General features: G+C 42.2%; 1 protein-coding gene across 3 annotated transcripts in view; it reads left to right on the top strand.

Moving 5' to 3' along the window:
* Nucleotides 1–26,399, top strand: part of SMOC1 (SPARC related modular calcium binding 1) — a 130,820-nt gene that overhangs the window by 62,961 nt on the left and 41,460 nt on the right. For all 3 annotated transcript variants that reach the window (XM_075282893.1, XM_075282894.1, XM_075282895.1), the window contains exons 4-5: nt 14,466–14,565; nt 15,497–15,544. In XM_075282893.1, the coding sequence (XP_075138994.1) occupies nt 14,466–14,565; nt 15,497–15,544 (148 nt within the window). The remainder of the gene's footprint in view (nt 1–14,465; nt 14,566–15,496; nt 15,545–26,399) is intronic.

Genomic DNA, 26,399 nt, shown 5'->3' on the forward strand with positions numbered 1-26,399 from the left:
TTGCAGGGATAGTGGCAGTGGACAAAGTTTTTCAGACGGGACACTCATCTAGTCATAGCATCACAGTGTATACTGCCACAGCACTTTATATTTATATTGTCTGCTTCCATTCCCATGGGGCACCGTGGACCATCCTCCAAATCTTGAATGACAGAGGTGGAAGTGGCTGACATCACCAAAACCAAGCCTCCTACTGAAGGACGCGTGGTGCTGGTTGACTCCAAAAGACCTCTTCTGTTTACCCTGTATGCACAAAAGGTGTTTAGTACACCCAGGGTAGAGTTGTGGCCTTTTTTTCGCCTGTAGTTGCCACCTAGCAGCACCTCTAATAGAGTCTGATAGACCTAGAGGCAACAGTTACTCCAGCAGACACAGTCACACCCCGGGTGCACCAAACAGATTATTTGGATGCGGATTGAAATGTCATTTTCTCAACAACAAGAATGACATTTGACACAAACAAGAATGACATTTGACACAAAAATATTCAATATGTCACTAACCGCCCATCTGAGAGCAAGTAGATTAGAAGTGATTTGGGTGGTGGTCGACTCTCTTTAATTCTTCAAAAATACTGAAAGTCTAAGCAGATTCCAAGTGCTTGGCTGCTCCTCGGGTCTTGTTAACCAGGACAACTGCCTCATTATAGGACCACCCCAGGCTTCTGAACATGAGGTATTACAGTAGACTCTCTCCTATTGCTTTGGTAGCACATAAGAAAACATGGGACACTTGAGATGCCATGGTAATTAGTTTGGTCTTGTGTCTGGTTTAGTCCAACATGTTGATGTTGGAGAGATCTATATTTATCATATACCCCCCTCGAGCTAATTATACATTCATTTTCCTAGACCCTTCCAGCATGTGTAACCCATCACGTACCATTCAACACCACAGGATTAAAACCACAGACAGACTTTTGGAAAGACTTGGTTTTCGCACAGACACACTAGCTTAGTGATATGTAGGGAACCGCACAGCGCTGTTTACATAAGGCAACGTTACAGCAGCAAATCTTGCTGAGCTGGTGACAACACGAATATTTTGTGTCCAGCTTAGTGATCTCTCAAAAAACACCCTGGTATTTCCAATGGGAGATATCAATATTTATACGTCTCAGAGGAAAATCTGAGATGACTTAGACATAGTTGAGCCTTTGCTGCAAGGCTACAGAAGCAATTACGTCGTAATTCATATTCATGGCGATATTTATTATGTCATTAACAGAAAATAATATAATTTACCAAAAAGCGTTTTAAGGTAGACCACAGCGTGATCATAAAAGAGCGGTAAGCATCAATGAAGAGCAGGCTAGCTTACAATAACATTATGTACGAGGATCGTGTGCTCAGCTGAACTGCCCAGCAGTACATTATATCATTATTTTTGCCTTGGCGTTTGTTAGTGTTAGATGATTATATTATTGTAGGTATTTGGTGGAGGATAAAATGTTAGTTTTAAGACATAGAAATCTATTTGCATTGTATGGAGGTTTATCTTGGCTACTCCAGCAGTGGTTGACCACCCAGATTGAATTTCCAGCCTTCATCTCTTGTTAAAGCAAAATTGGAAAGGATATTTAGGAGACCTAACAAAGAGTTGGCTTTACGTATCACCATTACAGCTGATTTACTATATATACCAGGGATCTACAGTATTGGATGAAACCCTAATTTAGAGATAATATGTCCCTCTGCTCATTGTAGAGACAGTTTTGAGTTTTCACGTTCATGTCTTAAATTTCTCACCCCATGCCTTTCCCTACTCACTGGTAAGGCTGACCCTACTAACTTGTTTCTTTAAAACTGTGTGCAGGAACCACTTAGATCCCATGTATATGATGCACATGATTGTATGGATGGCACATAGAGGGCATCCATATGCAGTCCATATTTTCCATGGCCCCCATCGATAGTACAGTTGAGGCTGAGCCACAAACAGGAACTGTTCTGTTATCATAGGCCCCAGATCTGAGAACTTTTGTCATACCTCACCCTTAAAGGGAACCTCCCCCCCCCCAATCAGTATGTGTTGGAGGAAACCCATGCAAACATTGGGAGAACATACAAACTCCTTGCAGATGTTGCCCTAGGCAGGATTCGAACCCAGGACTCCAGTGCTAAAAGGCTGCAGTGCTAACCACTGAGCCACCATGTGGCCCCCAGAAAACTTCTGACATGTCACAGTGACATGTCAGAAGTTTTGATCTGTGAAGGACCAGGTGCTGAGACTCCCACCGACCAGTAAAACAAAGAGGCTGGAATGCTTAGGTTGAGTTTACACAGAGTTTTTTGGTCAGGATCTTGAGTCAGAATCCTCCTCGAAATCATGACCAAAAAAAAAAACAGCTCCTATTGAAATCAATGGGAGCCGGTCATTTCTTTTTTCTGAGAGCTGTCTGTTTCGGCTCCCGGAAAGAAGAAGTGACATGCTCATTCTTCAGGTGGATTTCCGGTTCAGCCTCGGATGTCCACGTGAAGACACTCCCTCCCGACTAGGACCATTGATTTGGCCCTAATCCAGAGCGGAGTGCCGCGACTGGATGCCGGTGCACTACACAGCTACCGTTTTTTTGGTCTACCTCAGATTCCGGACCAAAAAAAGCATCTGATCTAAGCCTTAGCTGAGTGCTCCCTTTACCTTTGATCAGCTGTGCTCAGTTCTGCAATGGTGTAGAGATTCCTAGATTGTCCGTAGACAAGGAGAGCTGAGCAGGAATATGGGGCACTCCCTCATTGATTATAATGTCTGACACGACACTTTGACAGATCAAAAGTTTGTTAACAAGATAGGGACTTTTATTAGACATAACTATTATTATGCCTGGAGCTCACTTTAAAGGGATAGTAAGAGACTTTCAGATGATGACCCTCTTGTCCCAGGATAGAAAAGAAGGGGAGGAGGCTATCTGTAATGCCAAAACAAGCAGTGGGGGAACTTATTTTAATTTTTCCCATAGGGCCCACAATAAGGCACAGTCTGTCACCAAAACCCAGCATATAAACCCCGTAGATCGGTTAGGGTCATCTGAATCAAATTGTCTTTCCCCCTTGTAAATCACTGCCTCTGTTGCTGGTTTTGGTAATATGCAAATGAGCTATATGCAACAACATCAACTTATTATGCATATTGAGAAAAAGGTGATATCTTGGGTGACTGTAACCTCTCTACCTGCAGGGCTGGGGTGACATCCTGGGCCATGTTGATATACTCCTCTAATATGTAAGAAATTGTATATTATTGGATTTACTGTTATTACAGTATCCCCAATAGCCATATGGTAGATTAACAATGAGTTTCATATCTTCTTCTGGCATTTTCTTGGTTTTGACAAGGGGCTGCGAGCAAAGTTTTTGGCAGGCCTTTATACATTTCACTAAGGATTATTTTGACAGCAAAAAATAGTGACTGTTGGAAGGAAATAGAAGGAATGGCTTAATGGCTGCCCATTGGCATCCCCATACCCTGCGCATGCTTAACATATTGATGAGCATGTTCCAACAGTACCAGCCTGCGGGCCCCATGTCTAGCAGTGGCCCACAATATCTTACAATAATTACAGAACTACTTCCAACAATGAATATCATGGCTCATGATTACTTTTGGGTAATTGGAGACATGAGGGGATTCTCTAGAAAGAGATATTGGAATGCACAAGCCCCGTGTACTGTTTTCTGTATAAGGGATTTCTGATGTCTGTGCCTCGACAGCACTGAGGATTCCTTCCAAGATAATGCAGAGGGGCACAACATGAAGTACACTTATATAAGATCAGTGTGGTCCACGTTAGTATTCCTGTAGAATGAGGTAGTGTTATTTGTATTATTCATTAGCACATGATCTAGGTGGAGCAGAAGAACATTCATACAATGCTCTGGATTGTTAGGAACAGAGTACAACATTCTTCTACTAGGAGGGTCCTGAATCAAGAAACACTCACAAATATCCAGTAAATCATACAACAACGGAGAATGTGGCATACAGCTGAACACATCTATATAGTCCAAACCATTGGAAATGGAATGTAATCTCAATGTAAAGATACTGGAGATATACACAGCCGGATTGTCAGCACTTTCATCATATTGTCTCAACATATTCTGTTAGGCCAATTTTTTATAAATACTTTAGAGACAAAGAAATAGACCAGATTGTACAAGTCAAGCAAATGACCTCTGGGAGATGACATTTATGTACAGTATATTAGGTTGAGTGGCAACATCATATTTGCAATCTTAATGTCATGTGACCACAAGTCACATTGTCGGCCTAGCTTTGGCCATACAGAAGAGCGGCTACAGAGCAAACCTCTCAATTGTCATGTCCATGCATTGAAGAAAAAACCCATTGGGATCACTTTTTGAGTTTGTGCACCAGTCTTGATCTCTTTGTGTGCTGGCCTCAGGATCACAAGATGCCCTGTGTGCAAGAATTGAAAGCTGCATAGTCTGGAACTGGCATTCCCTGTCGTCCCACCAGCGGCACAATATGGGGGGTATTTTCTGCCCCTGTATGCTGGTAGGACAGGCGGAATTTTTAATTAGCCAAATTATTTACACATGGCTGGCCCCTATAAGAGGGCACAGAGACCCTCCCCCCCCCCCGCGTGTTTTTTTCTGTCCTGTGTGACCGGACAGGTGGTGAGAAGGCCCTGTGGCCTCCTGTAGGGGTTGGAAGAAGGTGTCTGTTAACCCTTTGTCCTTTGTGCACCTGAAGAAGAAACCAGCTTCCGGTTTCGAAACGCGTTGTGTGTGAGGCTTTAATAAACGAATGCAACAAGAACTACGGTTGGTAAGCGCGGATCCTTTTATCCATTTGATACTTCTGTAGAAGTTGGTTGGATAGGTCCTTTTCTGTATAGTACTCTGTTAACCCTTCTTCTTTCCCTTTTCTTTCTATCTGAGAGAAAGATTTAGGTTTTGTCTTACCTGCTCTGCAGGGTGTCTGATTGTTCAGCTGTGTTACAGCTCATTCACTGCCCAGTATGGTAAGCTGAGTCCTCTCCAGCTTTCCTCTGTAGTTAGTGCAAACTAAAAGCACTGATATTTTTTTGCTACGGGCACTCTGTCAGCTTCCCTCCGTTGTGTTTTGTCAGTGCCGGTGCGCACTTATCGGTGCCGCAGAGTAGCGTGGGTTACAGTCACAGACATGGAAATTGTGTGGGAGCTTTCAGCTTCCCTTCTTGCTTAGTGCATAGTCCGAGCACTTACGTCTATTGCGATGGCCTGTATGTGCCTGTCTGTGTTAGGCCGGGTTCACACAATGTATTATGGCACTTAATGTGGTACGTAGACGGCGCGGGAGCTTTTGCGGGCCGTATACGCTCCCATTGTTTTCAATGGGAGCTAGTACCGTATACGCGGCACTATTTTGCGGCCGCCGCAAAATAGCTCTGCGTATACAGTACCGGCACCTGCCTGACTCGGCTACTCGCCTCCTAGAGATGGCTACCTTCCTTGAGTACCTGCTACCTCTGCTCCTGCAGGAGCATCATGAGCAGAAGCATCTTTCTGGTGCAGATTCAGGGGTGAACCTACCCCTTTCTTCACCCGAGGCGAACTACAGAAAGCCGCACCGTGGCGGAGGGAGGGGGGGGGCTTAGTGCCGTTCGCAGGCAGAGAGCAGGCACGGAGAGGACCTGCTCTCTGCCTGAGCAGCGCTTCTCCAGTGGCCTCCCCAAACCACCGCTCGGTGCTAAGCCAGTCCAGCTTGTCCTGGACTGGCTTAGGTAATCAAAAATGCCGCCCTCCCTGGGCTCCTGACATAGCGCTGTGTAATGTCCCGGTACTGCTAGTCCAATTCCCTTTTATAGTCCTTGCAGACCAAGATGATATGGACATTTGCATATAAGGTAAAGCATTTACTCCCCCTTCATTCCTTCATTTCTATTTTTCCAGAGCCAGCACACAGGGGTTCTATTAATGCGCCATCTTGTGGATGTTTTTGTGTACTACACCTGCCTATATTTACCATTGTAATGTAATTTGAGCTGGCACTGTAAAGGGAGTGTCCATTATAATTAGGTGATCTCCAGGACCACTCAAGGGAGCTTGGCTGGCCTGGAGGCGGAGCTGAGTGACCGCCCTCTCTAGAGAGGGGGTTGGGAACTTTTTGGTCTTTTGTCTTTGGTGTGGAGCTGAGCACATGGGAAGCTGTAAAAATGGCAGCTAAGTCTCCGGGAAATTGTAACAGAGACGTCTTTTCCTCTGTACCCAAGATTCTTCTCAGAGAATACTTTCTTCTGAATCTCCAAGCAGAGATGTCTTTTCCTCTGCCTCCAAGATTTTCCTCAGAGAGTGTTTTCCTCTGAAGCTCCACGTCTCTACGAGTAGGCCGTCCTGTTATCCATACATCTGGGAACTCCACACGCATCTCTCTATTCAAGTAAGTCTTTGGGACAAATCTATATTTAAGGAGCCCATAGCTAGTCCGACGGAAATTGAGGGTTTCCTGCCGTCGACAACTTGTATCTCCTCTTCTATATACGTGTACCCAGCTTTGTTGAGGTCTAACCCTCTGGATATAGGCCATCCTTACAAGTATATACAAGTTTAACTTCCCAAGCAACTACGAGTTAACCAAGCCCAAGGTATTCTTGCTCAAAGCTCCATCACCTGATTAAGTGGACACTGTCTATAAAGATCGCTGTATTGTATGTGAAGAATCACTCCGTCATCTGTATATTTGTATCAACTCGTCCTGCTAGTAAAAAGAGCAACGATTACCCCCGAAGCCTGGTTGTCTGTTGTCATTGTCAGATATCAGAGTGGGGGCGGGTAATCGGGGACATCAAAAAGGGAGATTTTGTGCACATTTGGGACCCAGGGACCCCCTGAAAGCCGGCCATATCTGATATATTACCCGTGATACCAGCCCTGGCCTTCCTGAGTGTTGCAGCTGCCTGAAGTGGTCGCTTCAGTTTGCCTCATGGGAGGTGTGGCGCTGTGCAGATTATATATATAAAGTTGTCTGTATATTATACTCTTGTACTAACACGCAGGGGGAGGGTCTCTGTGCCCTCTTATAAGGGCCAGCCATGTGTAAATAATTTGGCTAATTAAAAATTCCTCCTGTCCTACCAGCACACAGGGGCAGCCATAACTTGCACCATTCATCTGGCTTGAGCTGTAATTTGCATTCCACATGTGAACATACCGCGCGGCTAACCGTGACGAGATGCCGGCATCCCGTTGCGACATTCAGCTCCGGATTATGCCCGAATGAATGGACCTAATTGGGAGGTAGCCTCACACTGCGAACACCGTGGCTGAGTCAGACGCGGAATCCGCAGCAGGATAGGGCAGCTTGCTTCTTTTTTCTGCTACTAATTAGCGGAAAAAAGAAGCAAGCGGCTCCCATTGAAGTCAATGGAAGCCATTTTTAGCAGTGGAATTTGAGGCGAACTCCGCATCAAAATCCACTGCCAAAAAGCTCTGTGTGAACAGACGCTAAGAAATTTGTCAAGACCCCTCCATTTTGAAAGTGGCGAGTTGGGCTCAAAATGAACACAAATTACAATTTTTGCAAAAATTGCGACTTTTTCAGTTATATAAGAATACTGGCATAGGAGTTATGATAAATCAGCCTATAGACTTGAGAACTATGTAATGCTTTTGTTCCCTTGTGGTGGCACTGCAGTGAAATCTAACATTTGCTCCTGAGCACATTTGCTGTCAAGCACTTGAGGTCCCAGCAGCAAGACACCCCGTGATCATCTTGCCGTTGGGGGACCAAAGAAACAATAGTCCAAGGAGTATAACCACCTTTAATGAAAATCTACATTATTCAACACAATACTATGCCTATGGATGGAGCTGGCTGTGTATTCGCAGCATAGTAGTACTGAATAATAACATATTTCAATCACAGTATGGTTATGTAGAAATAAAAAATGATTTATATGTATAGACACTTTTGAGCGATGGACAAGAAGAAAACATGTAAGAAATGCTGTTAGTTTTGGCCATCTCACATGTGATTTTGGCATTAGGTAGAAATGAATGCCTTGCGAGTGAGCCGAACCCAAAGCAAACAGTCACTGCTGAGATTGTAATTGCCTGAAGATCACATCTTATGTAAAATATTCACAATCTCAGAAAGACATCATAAAGTATCGAGAAATTCCTTGCCACCTCGGGGAGACCGATTGCTTTGCTGTCAATGGAATTCAGGAATTTGGTTAAAAATGAAAAAAAAAAAGAAAAGAAAAAGTTTCAAAACTGACAGCCATCATTGAGGCATTTCTAAGAAATATTACCGTCCTCTATTCCAACAATATTTTTCATGACTTGGGCATTAGATGTCTATAACAAGCGGCACAATGTTAAGTAACTATCCAAGGGACATAACAGCTTCACCCCTTCTAAAAATGGCCAATTCCTGTCCGTGGGCTGTGCCGGGTATAACAGCTCATCATCATGCAAGTGAGAAGAAGTGACATAGCCCAGGGACAAGAGCGCCGCTGCTTCATGGAGAACTGGACCTTGTTGTCATCCCTTTAAACTATCCATGCACATTAGATAACATTTGACTATAGTGATCTTTTTTTTGGTGGATTTTTTCTGGCCTGTCATTTATAATCTTTTGTGTATGACACAGGTATGAAGCTAAAAGTATGTAAGGCCAGGGACGGATCTGCTGCAAGATGTCCATAGTGGACATTCCATAACCGAACGGGTCATGTCAAGAAACAGTCAAAAGCAGGTTTTGCTTCGAATTTCAGGCTAAAGCCCCATGTAGGGAGCTGCAGATGAAAAACGCTGCGGAATAGACCATACTGGAAACACATTGTCAGTTTTCCTCTGCAGACTTTTTGCCTCTATTATACCTATATACACAGTCCAGTCACATTAATGTGACCACCTGTCAAAATCCAGAATAACCACCTTTGGCAGAGCGGACCGCTGCGAGACGTGCAGGAAGAGAAGGGATGTTGTGATGATGATCACTGGGATGTTGAGCCATGCCAACTCCAGTGCTGTGGCCAGCTGCACTAGGTTACGCGGTTGAGCATCCATGGTGTGAACAACCTGATCGAGGGGATCTCACAGATTCTTGATTGGGTTCAAGTCCAGGGAATTTGCTGGTCAAGGGAGTACGGTGAACTCATCCTGGTGCTCCTCGACCACGCACGTATACTGCGAGCTTTATGACACGTCTCATTGTCCTGCTGGTAGATGCCATCATACTGAGGAAAAGCATTTTGCATACATACAACCATCTTGCCTTCCACAATGATGCGTGCACCCAGACGGCTGATGACACGTGCCTTCTGCGATTGGTTATTTAACGTTTACATCAAAAGTAGGCGGTGGTCACATTAATGTGACTGGACTATGTACCTACACCAGCATTTACATAGGTATAATTGACATGCTGTGACTTACAAAAACGCAAACTTTTTTGAAATTGCAGCATTTCCACCCTGAATCCCATCTACTTTGCAGGTAAAATGCAACTTTTTTTGCCACAGTGGAAAATTCTGCATTTCGGTAACATGGGGTCCTGCCCTCAGCCACTTTGCAATTCAAAGGTTGAAAACTGAAGCCGGACCTGCAGCAATAATTGACAGGCTTGAAACCCACAGCACAAGACACATAAATAAGGCCAGATGCACAGAAAGTCAGACACTAAACAAATGCAAAATGCTGTGATTTAAGCAATTGAGTAAAAAACAGAATTTTGCTTTTTAAAAAAAAATAAAAAATCAGACAAATGCAATGCATGCATATACCCTAAGGCAGGGGTCAGCAACCTTGGCCACTCCACCTGCTGTAAAACTACAACTCCCAACATGCTCCATTCCCTTCCATAGGAGTTCCAAGTACAGCAGAGTAAGTATGCATGCTGGGAGTTGTAGTTTTACAACAGCTGGAGGGCTGAAGGTTGCCTACCCCTGTCCTAAGGAATAACTGCAAGATATGACAGACACTTTTTAATTAATATAAAAGTGTGCGCACAATTTTCAGCATCCGATGCAGGGCCATACTACAGCATTGGAGGTATTATTAACCACACACAGAGATACAAGGATACACAATATATATGGTATACACGACTAAATATAGGGCAAAGATTGGCAAAGCAATGTAAATAGAACACTATGCTAAAAAAGCGCACTGCCACAGAAAATGTTTAGCAAAAAATATATAAAGCTTTATTTAAATACATTTTAAAACATATATAAGACAGAAATAATGAATGGGGTGATACAACCAAACAGAACAATGAAGGCCTAAGATGGAATACTAATGGTTGATGATGAATAAATGACACTTACATTACATATATATAAGGATATGTAAAACATCCATAGTTTCTAAAGTGCATATATAACATACATAGTTTTTTAAAGTGCAAATATTCTGTGAAATAACATGATACCAAGTAATAAATTACCTATGAGTGGACCTTCATGTAGTGAACGCGCCCCGACGCGCGTTTCGCCACTACCGTGGCTTCGTCAGGGGGAAAAAAGATGTTTTTTCCCCCTGACGAAGCCACGGTAGTGGCGAAACGCGCGTCGGGGCGCGTTCACTACATGAAGGTCCACTCTTAGGTAATTTATTACTTGGTATCATGTTATTTCACAGAATATTTGCACTTTAAAAAACTATGTATGTTATATATGCACTTTAGAAACTATGGATGTTTTACATATCCTTATATATATGTAATGTAAGTGTCATTTATTCATCATCAACCATTAGTATTCCATCTTGGGCCTTCATTGTTCTGTTTGGTTGTATCACCCCATTCATTATTTCTGTCTTATATATGTTTTAAAATGTATTTAAATAAAGCTTTATATATTTTTTGCTAAACATTTTCTGCCACAATATACTGTATATGGTCATGCAGAACTAAAAGAGTTAAAAAGATCCTCAATCTGGATATATTTTGGCTGAAGCGATTCTGGCCTCTATTATGTCACATCATTCGGGGAGCATCAGATTACTTCTTTTAGTATTTGCAGGGGAGTTGTATATCTACATGGGGAACAGATTACTACATAGGAGATAAAAAAGGAACATTATAGTGGAGACAGCCAAGAGGGTGAAAAAAAGAATCACTACAGCCGCCACACATAAAGCAAGCAGAAGGCGTACGTATGAGCACCTAGAACACATAGACCTCAAGCATATGACCGTAAGTGCATATAAAACTATGGTCCTAGTCATTTCTATGGGCTCAGACAAACAATTGCAATTTTTGCAGCTGAGTGTCCAAGCATTATTCAAGGACAGCAAATTCTGAAGCATGATTTATTTTTGGCTGGTTTTGCAATACAATCCTGTGTAGGGTATTCTTTGCTGCATGGGATGGTGCATGAAGATGATTATGCTTTGGAAGGGTTCTTCTTTTTGTACCATGGAAGAAAGTGGTCAGTCAGAAACTCTATATACTTTGCAGAGGTCATTTTCACACTTCCAGGGACCCTAAAGGGGCCTATCAGCTCTCGCCTCATGATTCCAACCCAAAACATGACCAACACCTCCTTGCTGATGTTGCAGCCTTGTTGAGACATGGTGGTCATCCACCAACCATCCATTACTCCATCCATCTGGACCATCCAGGGTCCCACAGTACTCAGCAGTAAACAAGATGTATGTTTGTGCCCACTACAACTGTTTTTGTGTGTATTTAGGGGTGGCTGAGTAGTAGGTTTATGAACAACTGCAAACTTCTGGCTGATCTTAAACTTTGAGGTTCTTGGGACTCCAGATGCACCAGCAGCTTCAAATACCAGTTTGCTGCTGTGTAATGGTATGTTATAATAATAAATTTTATTTATATAGCGCCAACATATTCCGCAGCGCTGTACAATTTGTAGGGTTCAAATACAGACAGAAAGATACATTACAAAGAAAGTCGTTTCACACAATGGGACTGAGGGCCCTGCTCGCAAGAGCTTACAATCTATGTTACAGCTGCTTTCTTAATGTGATGAAGTTGTACAGCAATAATCCTTCTCATTATGCCTTTATCTGCATGAACCAGTCTGTGCTCTGAATCAGCCACAAATCTCTTCACAGTACAGTAACTGCGCTTAAGTTTTTGTGAAATAGGTTATATTTTCATAACTTTTCAAAGGCATTGCGCTATTTGATGCTTTTTGGCAGCAGAGAGAACCTTTCTTTTTCCCATATTGTTTGTAACCTGTGGCCTGCAATAAATAAATGGATAGATGACAAGTTCCCTATGAAACATTACCCACAACACTATTTATCAGGCTGCTGAGCTCCTCCTGCTCTGTAAGGTGCTGCATACACCTTAGACTGCATTGTCATGGTAAGAAGTTCCCGATAAGGAGGTACAGCAGTCACTTCAAGTTACTGTAATGCTACTTTTATGCCAACCAACATGCTTGGTATTTACACATTATTATATTGTCTCCTGTTGCCTCCCAGCAAACATCTATATGTATCATTCTAGCCCCAAATCCTTCCGAAAGAAAAAAAAATACTAAAAAAGCCATAAGGCCTACTTCATTCACAGTTTTTTTCCCTGCATATTTTGGCTTGTAAAAAATGCAAGGAATTTCAAGTCTCCCTTATTGGCTTTTTACAAGTGTTTTTAGTGCGTTTTTTTCTATTCTTCTGCATTATTATTTTACAAAAAATTGAGGAAATGCAGCTTTTTTTGTTGCAGATTTTGCTGCATTTTTTGAGCCAAAGTCAGGAGTGGATTGAGAAGATGGTAGAATTAGAAGAACTTCCTATATATTTCCCATTCCTTTGGTAGCCATTCTTGGCTTTGGCTCAAAAAACTGCAGCAAAATCTGCAATAAAAAAAGCTGTGTTTCCGCAATTTGGGGTGTTAATGTATATTCACATATTCAGGGTTTGCTTTGGGAAGATCACAAAAGGAGAAAAACAATAGAGCAGCGGTCCCCAAACTTTTTTCTACCAAAACCCACTTACGTGTAGATCAATTTTCCCGTGGCCTTGCAGGTGCGGGGCTTTGGGGGGGGTGGGGTTTTGACAGGGCAGGAATTGGAAATATTAGGGTTACTATAACTGAAACAGTTAATAACAGTCCCCTCCACACACAGGTAATGTTATTAACTGGGGACCACTATTACTATAAGGTTGAGTTCAGACAGGGTTTTTTGCTCAGGATTTTGACGCGGAATCCGCCGTGGGCAAATCACAGCATTTCTGGCCCGTGGAACCGCGGCCTAAAACTGGTTCTGTAGCAGGTGTCTGCCGATGCTCCTATGCTATGTATTACACACAGCATGGAGGAGCTTCAACGACACCTAGTAGAAAGACAGAGATCCCAGATGACTGGGCCGGCCCGGCACCAAGTGATAAATGGCCCGGTACTGGTCCTTGGCCCGGTCGCTGGGGTCCTCTGTTATAGAGGACAAATATTACCTCTCTTAGTTTTTATTCTACTTCTGATTTTGGATTCCAGTACTGCATGGAAATGAAACTTGGGAATATAGCCTAAAGCCAGCCATAGACATTAGATTTCAGATGACCATCATAAAGCTGTGCAGGTGATGATGGGATAATTCCAACAAATGATCCCACCATTAACATTAACAACCAAACTACCCAAAGATGTAGTGAGTCTGTCAAGTGAATAAAAAGTGGATGACCAAACCAAAGTGCCTTCATTTGCAGTGAATCCCATCCACACAGTGCGGGAAAATATGGACAACATAGACACTGCGATTTCCAAAACCATTATTATTTTGGAAATAACAGCATTTCAATTATACCTATAGAAACATCGGCAGTTTCCCTATATGTATAATAGAGGCAGAAAGTCTGCAGAGGAAACCACTTTCTGTGAATGCTGCGGTTTTTCCTGCATGGCTTTTTCGTTGTGGCCTACTACGTGGGGCTTTAGCTTTAGGCTAGATTCAGATAACCAAGTTTCACAGGTGAAACTCGGTCCGTGTGTTCGCTAGATTTCTCAGCCTGTTCTTCAGTTATCTACGATGCTAGTCCCCGTCTACCAGCGACATACTCTTCTGTACTGTAATCGGACTCCTAACAGTATAGACAACCGTATCACTAGGAGTCCCTCTTCTGGTATATGGTCCTATAAATTGTAAAGATTTCAGACATCCTTTAACTATAACATACAGTTCATATGGAAAATGGAAGGAATTAAATATTTAAATATATATATATATATATATATATATATATAAAATTATTTTTTACAATTACTTTTTTACATTTAACATTTTGTTAAAAATTAACACATTATTATTTGGGAATAGTTTTAGATTTCGATTATTGTAATGCAGCTTTCCTGTAATATTGTTGGCCTGTACTCTGAAGAAATCGTTTTGTAATATGTAATTCAACAATGCATCTCTATAGAAGTTCTAAGGACATACATGAAGCTTTAGGTATATACTATGATTGTTCTGTCTCTATGCCATGAAGAATGGGATGTTTATGCAGAAATATATCATTAATGTCATCAAATTATTTTTTTGGCAGGTGCAATGTCACACTTTTACCGGATATTGCTGGTGTGTTACTTCGGATGGTAAACCTGTAAGTGGCTCCTCCGTACAGAACAAAACACCAACATGTTCAGGTATGAAAACCAGATGAGATACCAGAGCCCTTGTTCTTCTGATCAGTCGTCGGAAACCTTCCATTCAGATAGTTTTGTATGAGGAATAACTTTTAAACTTGAGCAAACCCCTTTCCATAAATCAGATCAAATAACTGGGATTATAATCCATTGGAAAAAAGATGCAAATCTTAAAGGATTATGTTAATGAAGACATCTGGAGAGTTTATGTGACCTTCATCGCTTTCCAAAAATGGCGGCCTGGCGAGGGAGTCCTGGGTGCTGGGCCATCGGCCCTGACAGTATTATCATTGATGCTTTAAAGCTAGTGTAAATGATGCCTGAAATCTAGACCCGGTAGAATCACCGTTAGGTCCGCCAAGATCTAGGAGGTCATAACTTTGGATCAGCTGTTAGATTTAATTTGCTCTCTACATGAATATTGTATTTGTTCATGGTAATGGAGGAAAGTCTATATATACAGTATATGATACAATGAAAGATCATTGGGGTAGATTTACTGTTGAAAATGTGCCAAAAAACCATTGTACATGCTTTTTATCTTACGTATTAACTATAATAGACACTTTATGACAGTTTTTGTGCCTTGTATGTCAGGTGGGTGGGATTTACTGAAAATGGATAAGGCTTGTTGTGGAAAAAGTACACGGACCCCATAGACTATAATGGGGTCCGTGTGCTCTCTGTGCGGTGTCCGCACGGAACATTTGGACAGAAAAGTAGATAGTGATCTACTTTCATGTCCGCATGATTCGTGTGGGCATTGCTCGGTGTGGGCGCTTGCCGATGCATTTGGTATTCCATATTTTATTGCCTGACAAAGCATTCACTCATTGTTAACATAATGAAGTAGGGAGCAGAATAATATATATATTACCACCTAGAAGTCAATTGCAACCACTAATATCTCGATATATTTATTTTGTTGAAGGTTCAGTAACAGATAAGCCCTCAAGCCAGGGTAATGCCGGCCGGAAAGGTAAGTGAAGTTTCAAGATGTCCTGTGGATTGTGGCAATCCACAGGGGTGATTATCTATCAGGGGCAGGCTGAGAATTATCTGAGCCTAGGGGCAACAAGTGATAGGGGCAATATAACAATACAGATTTTTTCCCTTTTTTTAGGGGCTAAGGCCCCAAAAAAGCTGCGGAAGTCTTTTCCGCGACAGAAATGCATTGTGTTTTTTCTGCAGTGTTAGTCAAAGAAATTTGCAGCATTTCTTCAGCAATTTTGTTTTTGCAATGTGTGAATGCAAGTAGCTAGAATCCCATCCACTTTGCAGGTAATGTAAAACGCAGCCAAAACAGTGCGTTTCTGCAATGTGGGGTCCCAGCCTAAAGGTGATGAATTACAGAGTGATGTGAGGCACCGAGTGCATGGCCGTTATCTGCTCAGGAAAGGGTTCCAGAATGTCCGATAGTGTGGTGGAGGGGAAATGGAGATATTGTCAGCAGCTGGAGCTCTTAACATCCACAAGGGACAAAAATAGACGGATTCAAGACCAACACAATGAGGCACCGCGCTTGCTCCAAATGGTATGGAATCACATGTAGTTTTATTTTGACCGATTAAAACACACAACACTTACACAGCATTTCTGGGTTTTCCCCTTTTTCAAGTGAGTTGCAATCAAAACAAAGTTCTAAGGTCAATCAGGATCAGGGTGAGTGGATGACTTGGTATTCACAAGAATCTCATCCACTTTGTAATTACTGTAAAACGCTGCATATTGTAAAAAGGCCTTCGATTGGTTGTATGTTGTCTGGTTTTCATACCTGGTTCTTTGTGCTTCACAAGTTCATAATGATCTGTGAGACCTGACCCTTGGTTTGATAACAGAAAACCCTTTTTCTTCTGATTCTGACGTCATCTCTAGGAACAAACCCTTGGCTTGATAACTGAAAACCACTTGTCTTCTCACTCTGGACCAGACATTCCCTCCTGAACTGACTATTGGCCTCCTGATTTTTCACCCTGATCCTGATTGACCTCGGTACTTTGGTTTGATTGTATCCCACTTGAAAAAGGGGAAAACCCCCAAAACGCTGTGTAAGGGTTGCGTGTTTTAATCGGTCAAAATAATGCTACGTGTGATTCTACACCATTTGGAGTAAGCGCGGTGCCTCGTCGTGTTGGTCTTGAATCCACCCTTAAGGAGTTCTCCAATACATGCCTAGTATTCAAAAAAACATGCAAAAAAATGGGGGGAAAGTGTAACATGTTTACACTCAAAATTCATTGCTGGTCCACTGCCTCCAGTCTTCCACACTCGATGTATTACATGGTCACATCTGCCATTGGCTCCCTTAAGTTATGACATTACCATACATGAAGCGTCTCCACACTACAGTCTTTGGATGATGCATGAAGACTGTTCTATTTCTAATTCTTGAAGGTTGAGGTTCCAGAAACTGTAGATGTTTCTTTACTAAAAGAGTCAGCAGAGATTTACGTTTTTTTACAAAAGGTTACAAATCTCCATCTTACAGACATATATACGGTGAAACGTCTTTGAGAAAACCACCCAAAACTGCATGAAAAGTAGTCATTTAGGAGAGTACTGTCCTCAAAGAAGATGGTTACTATGGAGAATAAATCACAGAAAATGTAGTCTCAGTATGGAGGTGGTCTATTGGAGAGACTTGACTCTAGTAAAATGATAAGATTCTAGGGGAGAGTCGAGGATTTATATAGAGAGCATCACAGTAGCAAAAGTTTAGAATTTAATACCAATGAACTTGTATAAACTATAACCTATATAAAGATTTATGGTACAGTCTGTATGTGGTGGGGGCACCTGCAAAATTGCTGGGCCCTTGAGCCGTGCCCAATAGCCCAAATGGTCAGTCTGCCCTTATTTTGCTAACAATCCTAAAATCTTTATATTTTTTTTATACAACATTTTCCAATAGTCTACAAATGTATTAATATGTTTAGAAAAGGGTGCATTACAGTGGACTTCTCAATCTGTATGGTGAGCCTCAATAGTGCGCTGCCCCCTAGTGGTGAATGAGGCTCAAGTGGAAGGATAGTTTAGAAGATAGAAATGGCTTTTAGCAACAGAACTGATTTCTTTTGTGTTTATTGTAATTTCTTGTTTAGGAAAAAATCCTAATTTTTGGTTTAATTGTTGGTATAAACTGTGCCGATGGGGAGGCCCCAAGAGAAAAAGATTTACTAGCCCATGTGGTTCTCCATTTCTTTCTCCTACTTTCCTGTATGGGGAGGATCAGAACCTTAAGTGACTCGAATTCCCTATATAGTTACTCTATATATTTTACATTTTGCAATTTTCTTTGCCATACAATAAAACACACGAGGATCATCTTGGTATAAGTTTTTCTTATATTATAGTAGATTATTGTTCTTGGATTTAAGGCTTTATTTAGCCCTGTCCTATGTGCTAGGTCCAAATTATTAGAGGGACTCCAAGACCTGTTTTTAAGCATCAGTAGTCTCCATATATGACCAATATGATATAGCTTGTTCTCTTTGCTGTTTTGGTTGCCTGTGCTTCCTAAATGTAGCATCATTTTAGCCTTGTTGCGGTAGAAATGAGGTCTCTATGCTATATTTTGGTGAGGGTTATGGTGCCCAAACACATTAGACCATACACAGTTGGCCAAATCCATCAATTTCAGTGGGATCTTACGAGTGTAGGAATGTTCTGACTCTCTCTGAGAGGTGATATTGGAAGAATGAAGGATAGAGCATGCTGAATTTCAATATGCCTGATCATTTTGATCTCATGGGAGATAAGCCACTACCACGGGAGCCTCAAGAGACATGCACATTAGGCTGAGGCAAAGATATATTTAGGACATAGGGAGGATCAGCTGTCAATGGCCATTCAGCTGACAGGTATTGAAGTTGTATGGGCAGCTTTACTGATGTAACAGTAGACTTCTATTTATCATCCAATGAGAAACAGCTGTAAAGCATGAGGGAAGAAGTAGGCAGGGAACATCAGCATGAACATGTGAAATCAACAGGTAAGAGATGGATTTCTGACTCCAGTAGATTCCAATAGACATTGTAGCTAAGCTGGAGTCACTACACTAGCACCAGAGATAAAAAGCAACCAAGCAGCCACAAGTTGGAATATAAGTACCAGGTAAGCACCAATGGTGGTGACCTATATAACATCTTGAAGACCACAAAATGAACCTCTACTTTAATGATCATTGTGCCATACACATCCTCATATCCCTCTGTTCCATATCGCTTACATTTTACAGTTTTGTTGCTATCCAACAATTGTATTTTTGTAAGGCAGGTTGAAAAATGAAAGGTAAGTGATCCCAATATGATAAGGACAGCCATAGCCAGCCAAGCTGTCAGAACAAATCTACAAGGCTTTCACCTTTGTATTACACAGGGACTTATCTGGACAGATTTGGCCTAAAAACATTTACTCAATGGCTGGAAGTGAGCATCATATCATCAAGTCATTTTTCTGGGAAACTGATTCGGTCATGTACATTCCACTGAGGTCCAGTCTCCTGCAGTTTGATGAATGTTTGCCATGTTACCCTGACATTTCCCATCCCAATAAGGGACTTGGACTTAAGCTACGGTATTACAGTAAAGCAAAGGAAACCTCAGGACATCGCTTATGTAATTTACAACATTGAGCACATATTGGTGCAATACAATCTTTCCATAGTGATGACACTCGTGTTTGTGAAAGTTATGGGGAAATACGAGACATAATCTTTGACAACGGAGCAGTTTGTAGTCATCACAATGAGCAGTGTGAAGAATGGGCACAGCAAAGGCTTTCTAAAAGGAGGAACCATTATGTAAATAGGTCCATCGGTCTGTAGGAAAACATGTATTTTTAGAGAAAATAATCGTTAAAGGGATTCAATCATTAAAAAGCAATTTATTGTCCCTAACACATAGGAATAACCTTAAGAAAGGCTATTCTTCTACTACCTTTAGATGTTTTCTCCGTGCTGCTGTCCGGTTGAAATCCTGGTTTTCTTCGGTATGCAAATGAGTTCTCTCGCAGCACTGAGGGCGGTCCTCAGCACTCAGACAGCACTGGGGGTGTCCGCAATGCATCCAGCGCCATCTCTATCTTCACCTGGAACGGCCTCTCGCTGTGTCTTCCTCCGGCGCTGAGTATCAAACTTCTAGACATGTGCAGTCAGCTCTGCCATCAGGCCTCAGGCAAAGCCGACTGCGCATGCCCGCAGCAATTTTCCTGTGGTCACTTAGGGCTAGTTCACACGTGAACTGCCTGCGCGGGTTTTGACACAGAGAGAGACGCGGCGAGCCGCGTCTCTCTCTTGTCAAAACCCGGCCGCCGCGACCATCGCTGTCGCGGCTTAACCCTCTGCTGTCGGCTCAAATGAATGAGCCGACATAGGAGGGAGCTGCCGGGGGCGGAAGCCGCGCGGCTGAGCCTGCGCGGCTTCCGCCTGAAGAAAGGACATGTCCTTTCTTTTCTCCGCTAGCAGCAGCTCACCGCTAGCGGAGAACAGAAGCCCGGCGGTCTCCATAGACCACCATTATAAGGGGAGGCTTTGGACGCAAAATCCGCTGTCAAAAACCTCCCCTTATACTCACGTGTGAACTAGCCCTTACACAGTAAACTGGGGTAAGCGGCCACAAGAAAAAGGCCGCAGGCCTGCGCAGTCGGCTCTGCCCAAGGCTCGACGGCAGAGTCTACTGCGCATGTCTAGAAATTTGAAGCCAGCGGCAGAAGAAGATGCAGCGAGAGGCTGTTCCAGGTGAAAACTGAGATTTCTACCGAATGGCGGCACGGAAGGAAGGATTGGGCAGGTTAAAGGGTTGTCCAGTTTCAGACCAATTTTAAGAGACAAATGTTATTGTTTGTATAATGAAAAGTTGTACAATGTTGAAATATATTTTCTGTATCAATTTCTCATGGTTATGTGATATACAGTCCATGGTCATGTGATGAACAGTCCATGGTTATGTGATATACAGTCCATGGTCATGTGATGTATAGTCCATGGTTATGTGATATACAGTCCATGGTTATGTGATATACAGTCCAAGGTCATGTGATGAACAGTCCATGGTTATGTGATATACAGTCCATGGTCATGTGATGTATAGTGATGTAAATCAAATGACCATAGACTGATTGTCATCCACTAGGAGTAAGCAGGATGGATGACATCAAGCAGAGATATAAAAAAACTGTGAGGAATTGATATAGAAAATTAACTGTATAATTTATTATACAAACAATAACATTAGTCTCTCAATATCAGTGTGAAAGTGGACAACCCCTTCAAATTTAAACATGCCCAATTCTTAGTTCTTGGCCACCAACAGGTGTGTCTTGGCCAAGCCAAGCATGCAAATGTGCGCTCCGTCAACAGGAGTCTAAGGTGCACAGCCACCTTTTGGTCTTTTTCATGCTACTAATATATAACTACTGTATGAACATATGGCATCTTCCAATGATGTGCATACCATGGAGGTTGCACATGCATCTGATATGGGTTCTTTGGACGGAGAGTCTTGCTTGGTTCTTGAGTTTACCTTGTGTGCATTTCTACAAAATTAAATGACTAAAGTGCTAGTAAACCTAGCAGAATTTTACTAGCCGTAGGCCGCTTCCAAGACAAACCTTGACGTTATGTTTCCGTGTATTAAGAAGCAAAAATAAACACAGAGAATAAATATTACAAATCCGTTTTTAGAAGATCAATAAACAATTTTACGAGCAAATTTCTGTATTTGAACACTACAAAATGCCGAAAGTAAGAAAAACAAGGTTTTTTTTGATTAACTAGTTGATTTTAATAATTAATTTTATGTTCCAAATTATAAAAAAAAAAATTGGATACAAAAAATGGTCTGGTTCAAATGAGTTGTCTTAGGACGGGGCCCCACGTAGCATAAACGCTGCAATTTGGCTGATTTGGTACAGTACCTGCGAAGAGGATGGGATTCTGGCTAATCCCATCCACACATTGCAGAAAAAAATCTGCAGCAGAAATGATGCAATTTCAAAAACACTTGCATTTTTGTAAATCGCAGCAGGTCTATTATACTTGCGGAAACACTAGAAGCGGAAAGTTAGCAGAGGAAAATTCAGTGGCCTTTCTGTAAAAAGCACTACGGGAAAAACTGCAATGCATTTCTGCCACGGTCTTTCCAACTTTTTGGCTGCATCTCAATACATGGGGTTGTAGCCTTATGAACAAATCTCATTTTCTAAGCAGATGGATGTCATAATAACAGACTGGCTCCTGGAACCCCTGGCAAACAGCTGCTATCTCCAGGACAATATTATCCTCCATGTTTCCCTGTAGCAACAATCAATAAATGGTGGGTCCTACAGGCATTGCCCAGGTCCTCCAGAGCTGAAATTCTTCTTCTTACATATTTGATTCTCCCCTCTAATACAAGAAGGGGTTCTGAGCAGGGGACCTCTTATGATATTTATAGGCCTTAGAGGTCATGCCAAGCATTCTTGCCCCCTTTCTGCCCTTAGCCCTGTGGCAATTCTATCTTAATTCGAAGGCCTGAGTAATATGAGACAGACTAGGAGATCTGACAGTCAAAGGCAGAAGAATAAATCCGTCACATCTGTTATACTAATATTAGTTAGTTATAAAGGTATCAAAGGGAAAAGACAATTGTACCACAAACCCACATAAGTGCCACCTATTAGGTACAGCTCAGGTTGGACTTCTTTTCCCATGGCCGACCAGTCTCCACTACGTCATTAGCAAACAATAGATGTAGACTGACTATAATGTTCTTCCCCGCTATGGTGGAAAAACAGGAATTGCACAATCATACTGATCTGAGATGTGGAGTTCTGATGTAGAAAGTGAAGATATTAAGGAATTGCCTGTTGTGCAATCCCCCACTGGTTGCTGTTGAAGCCAGGAAGGAAGAGAATGACAGAAACAGTGATGTCTAAACCTGACCCAGCCCCTGCCTACTTGCCTCAGCTACCCTAGGCAGTAGCAGGGCAACTGGGCGACAGTCCCTCCTCTGAATAAGTGTAACACGGAACAAGGCAAAACAACACAGAAGCAGAGACAGAAAGCCATAGCCAAACCACAGAGACAAACAGTACCAAATCAAAATCCAAAAGAGTAGTAACAAGGGAAGCCAAAGGTCAGAAGTCAGTAAGTTCAATACAATAGCAAAGAGAACCGCTTAACAAAGACAGTCACAATAGTCAGAAAATATGTGGGCTGATGACCTGTTTATAGGAAATCCAGGACCAGTCTCAGACTTGATGGTAGATCGGCTGTCAATCACACAGACAATGCTAAGATTAACTATTAGAGAAGCAGAGGGAAACCAAAGTGAAGGAGATCGGTGTGGTGGAAAATCAGTTACAGAGGTGAGGAATAGGGCAGTGTTCAGACAATACAAGAAGAACCTAAAGCAAGGAATAATAACTGAACATGACTCCTGTGCCGCATCGCGTGAGCGGAGGGCGGCGCAGAAACCTGAGCACCCACAGACATTACAGGAGAACTGTAGAGAACGTAACAGGAAAACTGCATCTGGTTGTTAATAGTCAATCAATACATGTGCCTTGTATATGGGGCAACTCATCTGGGAATGATAGTATTTGCTAAAAACCACTGACAGTCTGGAGCACTGTTCTTTCCTTGCCAACTGAAGCTTTTACATCAGCCTACTTTAAGGTGATTAGTGGAAATCTAATCCGATAACTCTTATGGCATTAGGCAACTGGCACTTAAGAGAAAATTCCATGTTATGTTAGTTTTAGGATCTACTTTTTTTGAAAAATATATCATGGTTGGACTGAAGAATCATCTATAAAAGGGAAGTGGTATCATGATCAACTCTCACTGATCTGATAATGTTGACCCCCGAAGACCAGAAAACCTCTTGAAGAAATGTATATTACTGCAAATCTGTAATATAGTAAAGGCCTACCAAGATGGCGATTGTGGAACTATCCAAAAAAAACACTGATACACTTGTACAGATTTACTTGGCAGAATGCACCAGAAATCTGGGGTAATCTGTGCCAAAAACTTGCACCATATTTATGAAATGTTTTAGACACTTTAGGGGCATGACTTCTCTGGGATGGGCAAGGCATCACACAAAGAAAAGGAAAAGGCCTAAAGCTCTGTGTACTTGAACAAGTGTGCCATCTGATGCTCCTCCAATGAGGCGGTCCATGGTCTGTTCCATTCCAATGAACATGTAACAGGTCTTGTTTTATGTGTCATCGGAATACAGCACATTGGAGGCTCGACATAGAGGGATCAAGTGATGCACTGTCCAAGTATCATCTAAGTGCATTCACTGCAATCTCAGTCCCACATTTGGTAGCACACTTGGTCGTGTCCATGGGACTTTAGCTGTGACACTCTGCACCAAAAATAAGACAAATATTTGTCTGTCATAAACTAAGCCAACGAATAGGAGGTGTAAAGTTAGGCTTGATAGTCTAATAATGCAACAGATTGATAATCCAGCATTAGATACCATGATAAAGAGGTTTAAGGCCAAGGTCCCATGTAGCAAGCCACGGGCAAAAAGTGCTGCAGAAACACAACGCATTTCTTCTTGCAGCACTTTTCACAGAAAGTTCGCAGATTTATGAGGACTTTTTGCTTCTATAAGGGTAAGTTCACACAGGGTTTTTTGGACCGGATTTTGACGCAGAGGCCACCTCAGAATATGGTCCAAAAACAGCCTGCCACGACTGGATGCCAGTGCATTGCATAGGCATCCAGTCACAGCATTCCGCACCGGATTAGGCCCAAATTAATGGGTCTAGGTGGGAGGGGAGTGTCGTGCTGCGGCGGATTCAGCCACAGAATCCGCGGCAACAATGGTCATGTCGCTTCTTTTTCCACTACTAGGAAAAAAAAGAAGCGAGTGGCTCCCATTGAAGACAATGGGAGCCGGGTTTGGCAGTGGATTTTGAGGCAGATTCCGTGCAAAAATCTGCTGCCAAAAAAAAACATGTGAACCACCAGCGTTTCCATATGTATAATTGACATGCTGCAAATTCCAAAAACGTGGCAGTTTTGGAAATCACAGCATTATTGCTGCAGTGTGTGGATGGGATTTGCAATATGCAGGAACTGTAAAACGCTGTGGCCAAACCATGACGTTTACACCATGTGAGGCCCCAGCCTAAGACAGTCTAGCCTGTTTGCACTGTTGATCTTAAAGACTATATGGTCAGTGCACGTCCTAAGGGGGTATATATGTGTACTGCTCCTTCTAGCGCATGAACCATGATGCCCCATAATAAAACAGGAATGGGGCCGCGCTCCACCACCAGCAGGTTCAGTAGCAAGCAAGTTCATAACAAGATATCCTCAGGGGTCCCCATTGTCTTTTTCCTATGTTCTTCTAATCTCCACTTCTATTATGGATAGTGATAACCTCATAACTACCGGTGGCTGGGCCCATGGGAGCGTGCCACTTACACCCATGACAAATTCTTAGACTACAATGTGTTTGTATAACTAATTCTAAGCAAGTAGCAGTCAAGGTACCTTTAAGTATAGCTTCTCTTTTTTACGGCCTGGCTAATCCTGTGGCGCCTAATTTTAGAATACCCCCTAAGCTTTGTGTACTTTTATATGGCTCTTGCCAGGTAGCGGTGCCAAATGTAAGACCTCATCATTTACTTCATAGTTTAAATAGTGTGAAAGTGCTGGAGGTGTTCCTGTTTTGGGGAAAAAGTGACAGGCCATGATTAATCATACAAAATCAGTGATGGACGGAGCGAATAGCTGCCATACATGTCCACAGATGTCATACAGTGAGCATAACCTGCTGCCCATCTAGAAAAGCCAATTATTTACTGCCAAAAGGATTTTACAGGCAGGATCGAGATCTAGTGATGAAAGTGCATCATGTACGTCTAGAGTCACCCGCACAACTATACGGATTTATGACCACTGTTTTTTGTTACAATTTGCTTAACCATTATTTTGCTTTTCAAAAATATATAGCCATCATAATACTGAGCTATGGGTTTCAATAATTCTACTCTTTGTCCAAGATGAGGAAAAAGGTTCTGTTGGTTTTGCTAAGACAGCGCCACATTTGTTCATAGGCTGTGTTTGGTATTGCAGCTCTGGCTTCTGGCACTGGCCTCATTGCTCCAGAGGGATCATTTGCATATATTGCAGGTAATGTAAAAAAAAAACCCTGTGTTTTTGGAACGTGGGGCCCCAACCTTAAAGAGGTTGTCTAGCCAAGTAAAATGTTTATTACTAAAAAAAATTTAAGTCATGTCCAACTCACCTGTTTGGATCCTTCTAGATGGTTTCAACTTTTTGCTTTATCAATAATGTCCTAACACAGGAATATATGACTGCTGTATCCAATCACTACACTCAGCAGGTAATGTGTGTGGTCAGTGACTAGCTCCAGTGGTCCCTGTGCTGGGATGTCATCTCCATAGCAGGAAGTAGAGATCAGCAGAAGTGTTTAGTGGTACAGAGGAAGGCTTCTCCCTTGGCCTGTAGGATCGGAAAGGTCAGCACATGTTAAGGCCGGTTCACATCTGTGTTTGGTATTCCGTTTGGGCAGTCCGCTTGTGGACCCCCCGAACAGAATACCGAACGCATTAAAAAGTGGTGAGCAATGAACACACCCCATAGACTATAATGGGGTCCATGTGTTTTCCGCGCGGTCGGCACAAATCATGTGGAGAGGAAAGTGCTGCTAAATTTTGCACACATTTTTTGTTGTTTCCTTCAATGGCATTCCTGTTTATTTTTTTTAGGTTTTTTTTAATTCTTTTATTTATGGTTTTTGCACTGTTGAGGGATTGGAGTATGTTTGCAAAAAAAATTATTCTGTGTCTAATCTACATAAGCA

Source organism: Leptodactylus fuscus, chromosome 7 (assembly GCF_031893055.1).
Source record: "Leptodactylus fuscus isolate aLepFus1 chromosome 7, aLepFus1.hap2, whole genome shotgun sequence".
Lineage (NCBI taxonomy): Eukaryota > Metazoa > Chordata > Amphibia > Anura > Leptodactylidae > Leptodactylus > Leptodactylus fuscus.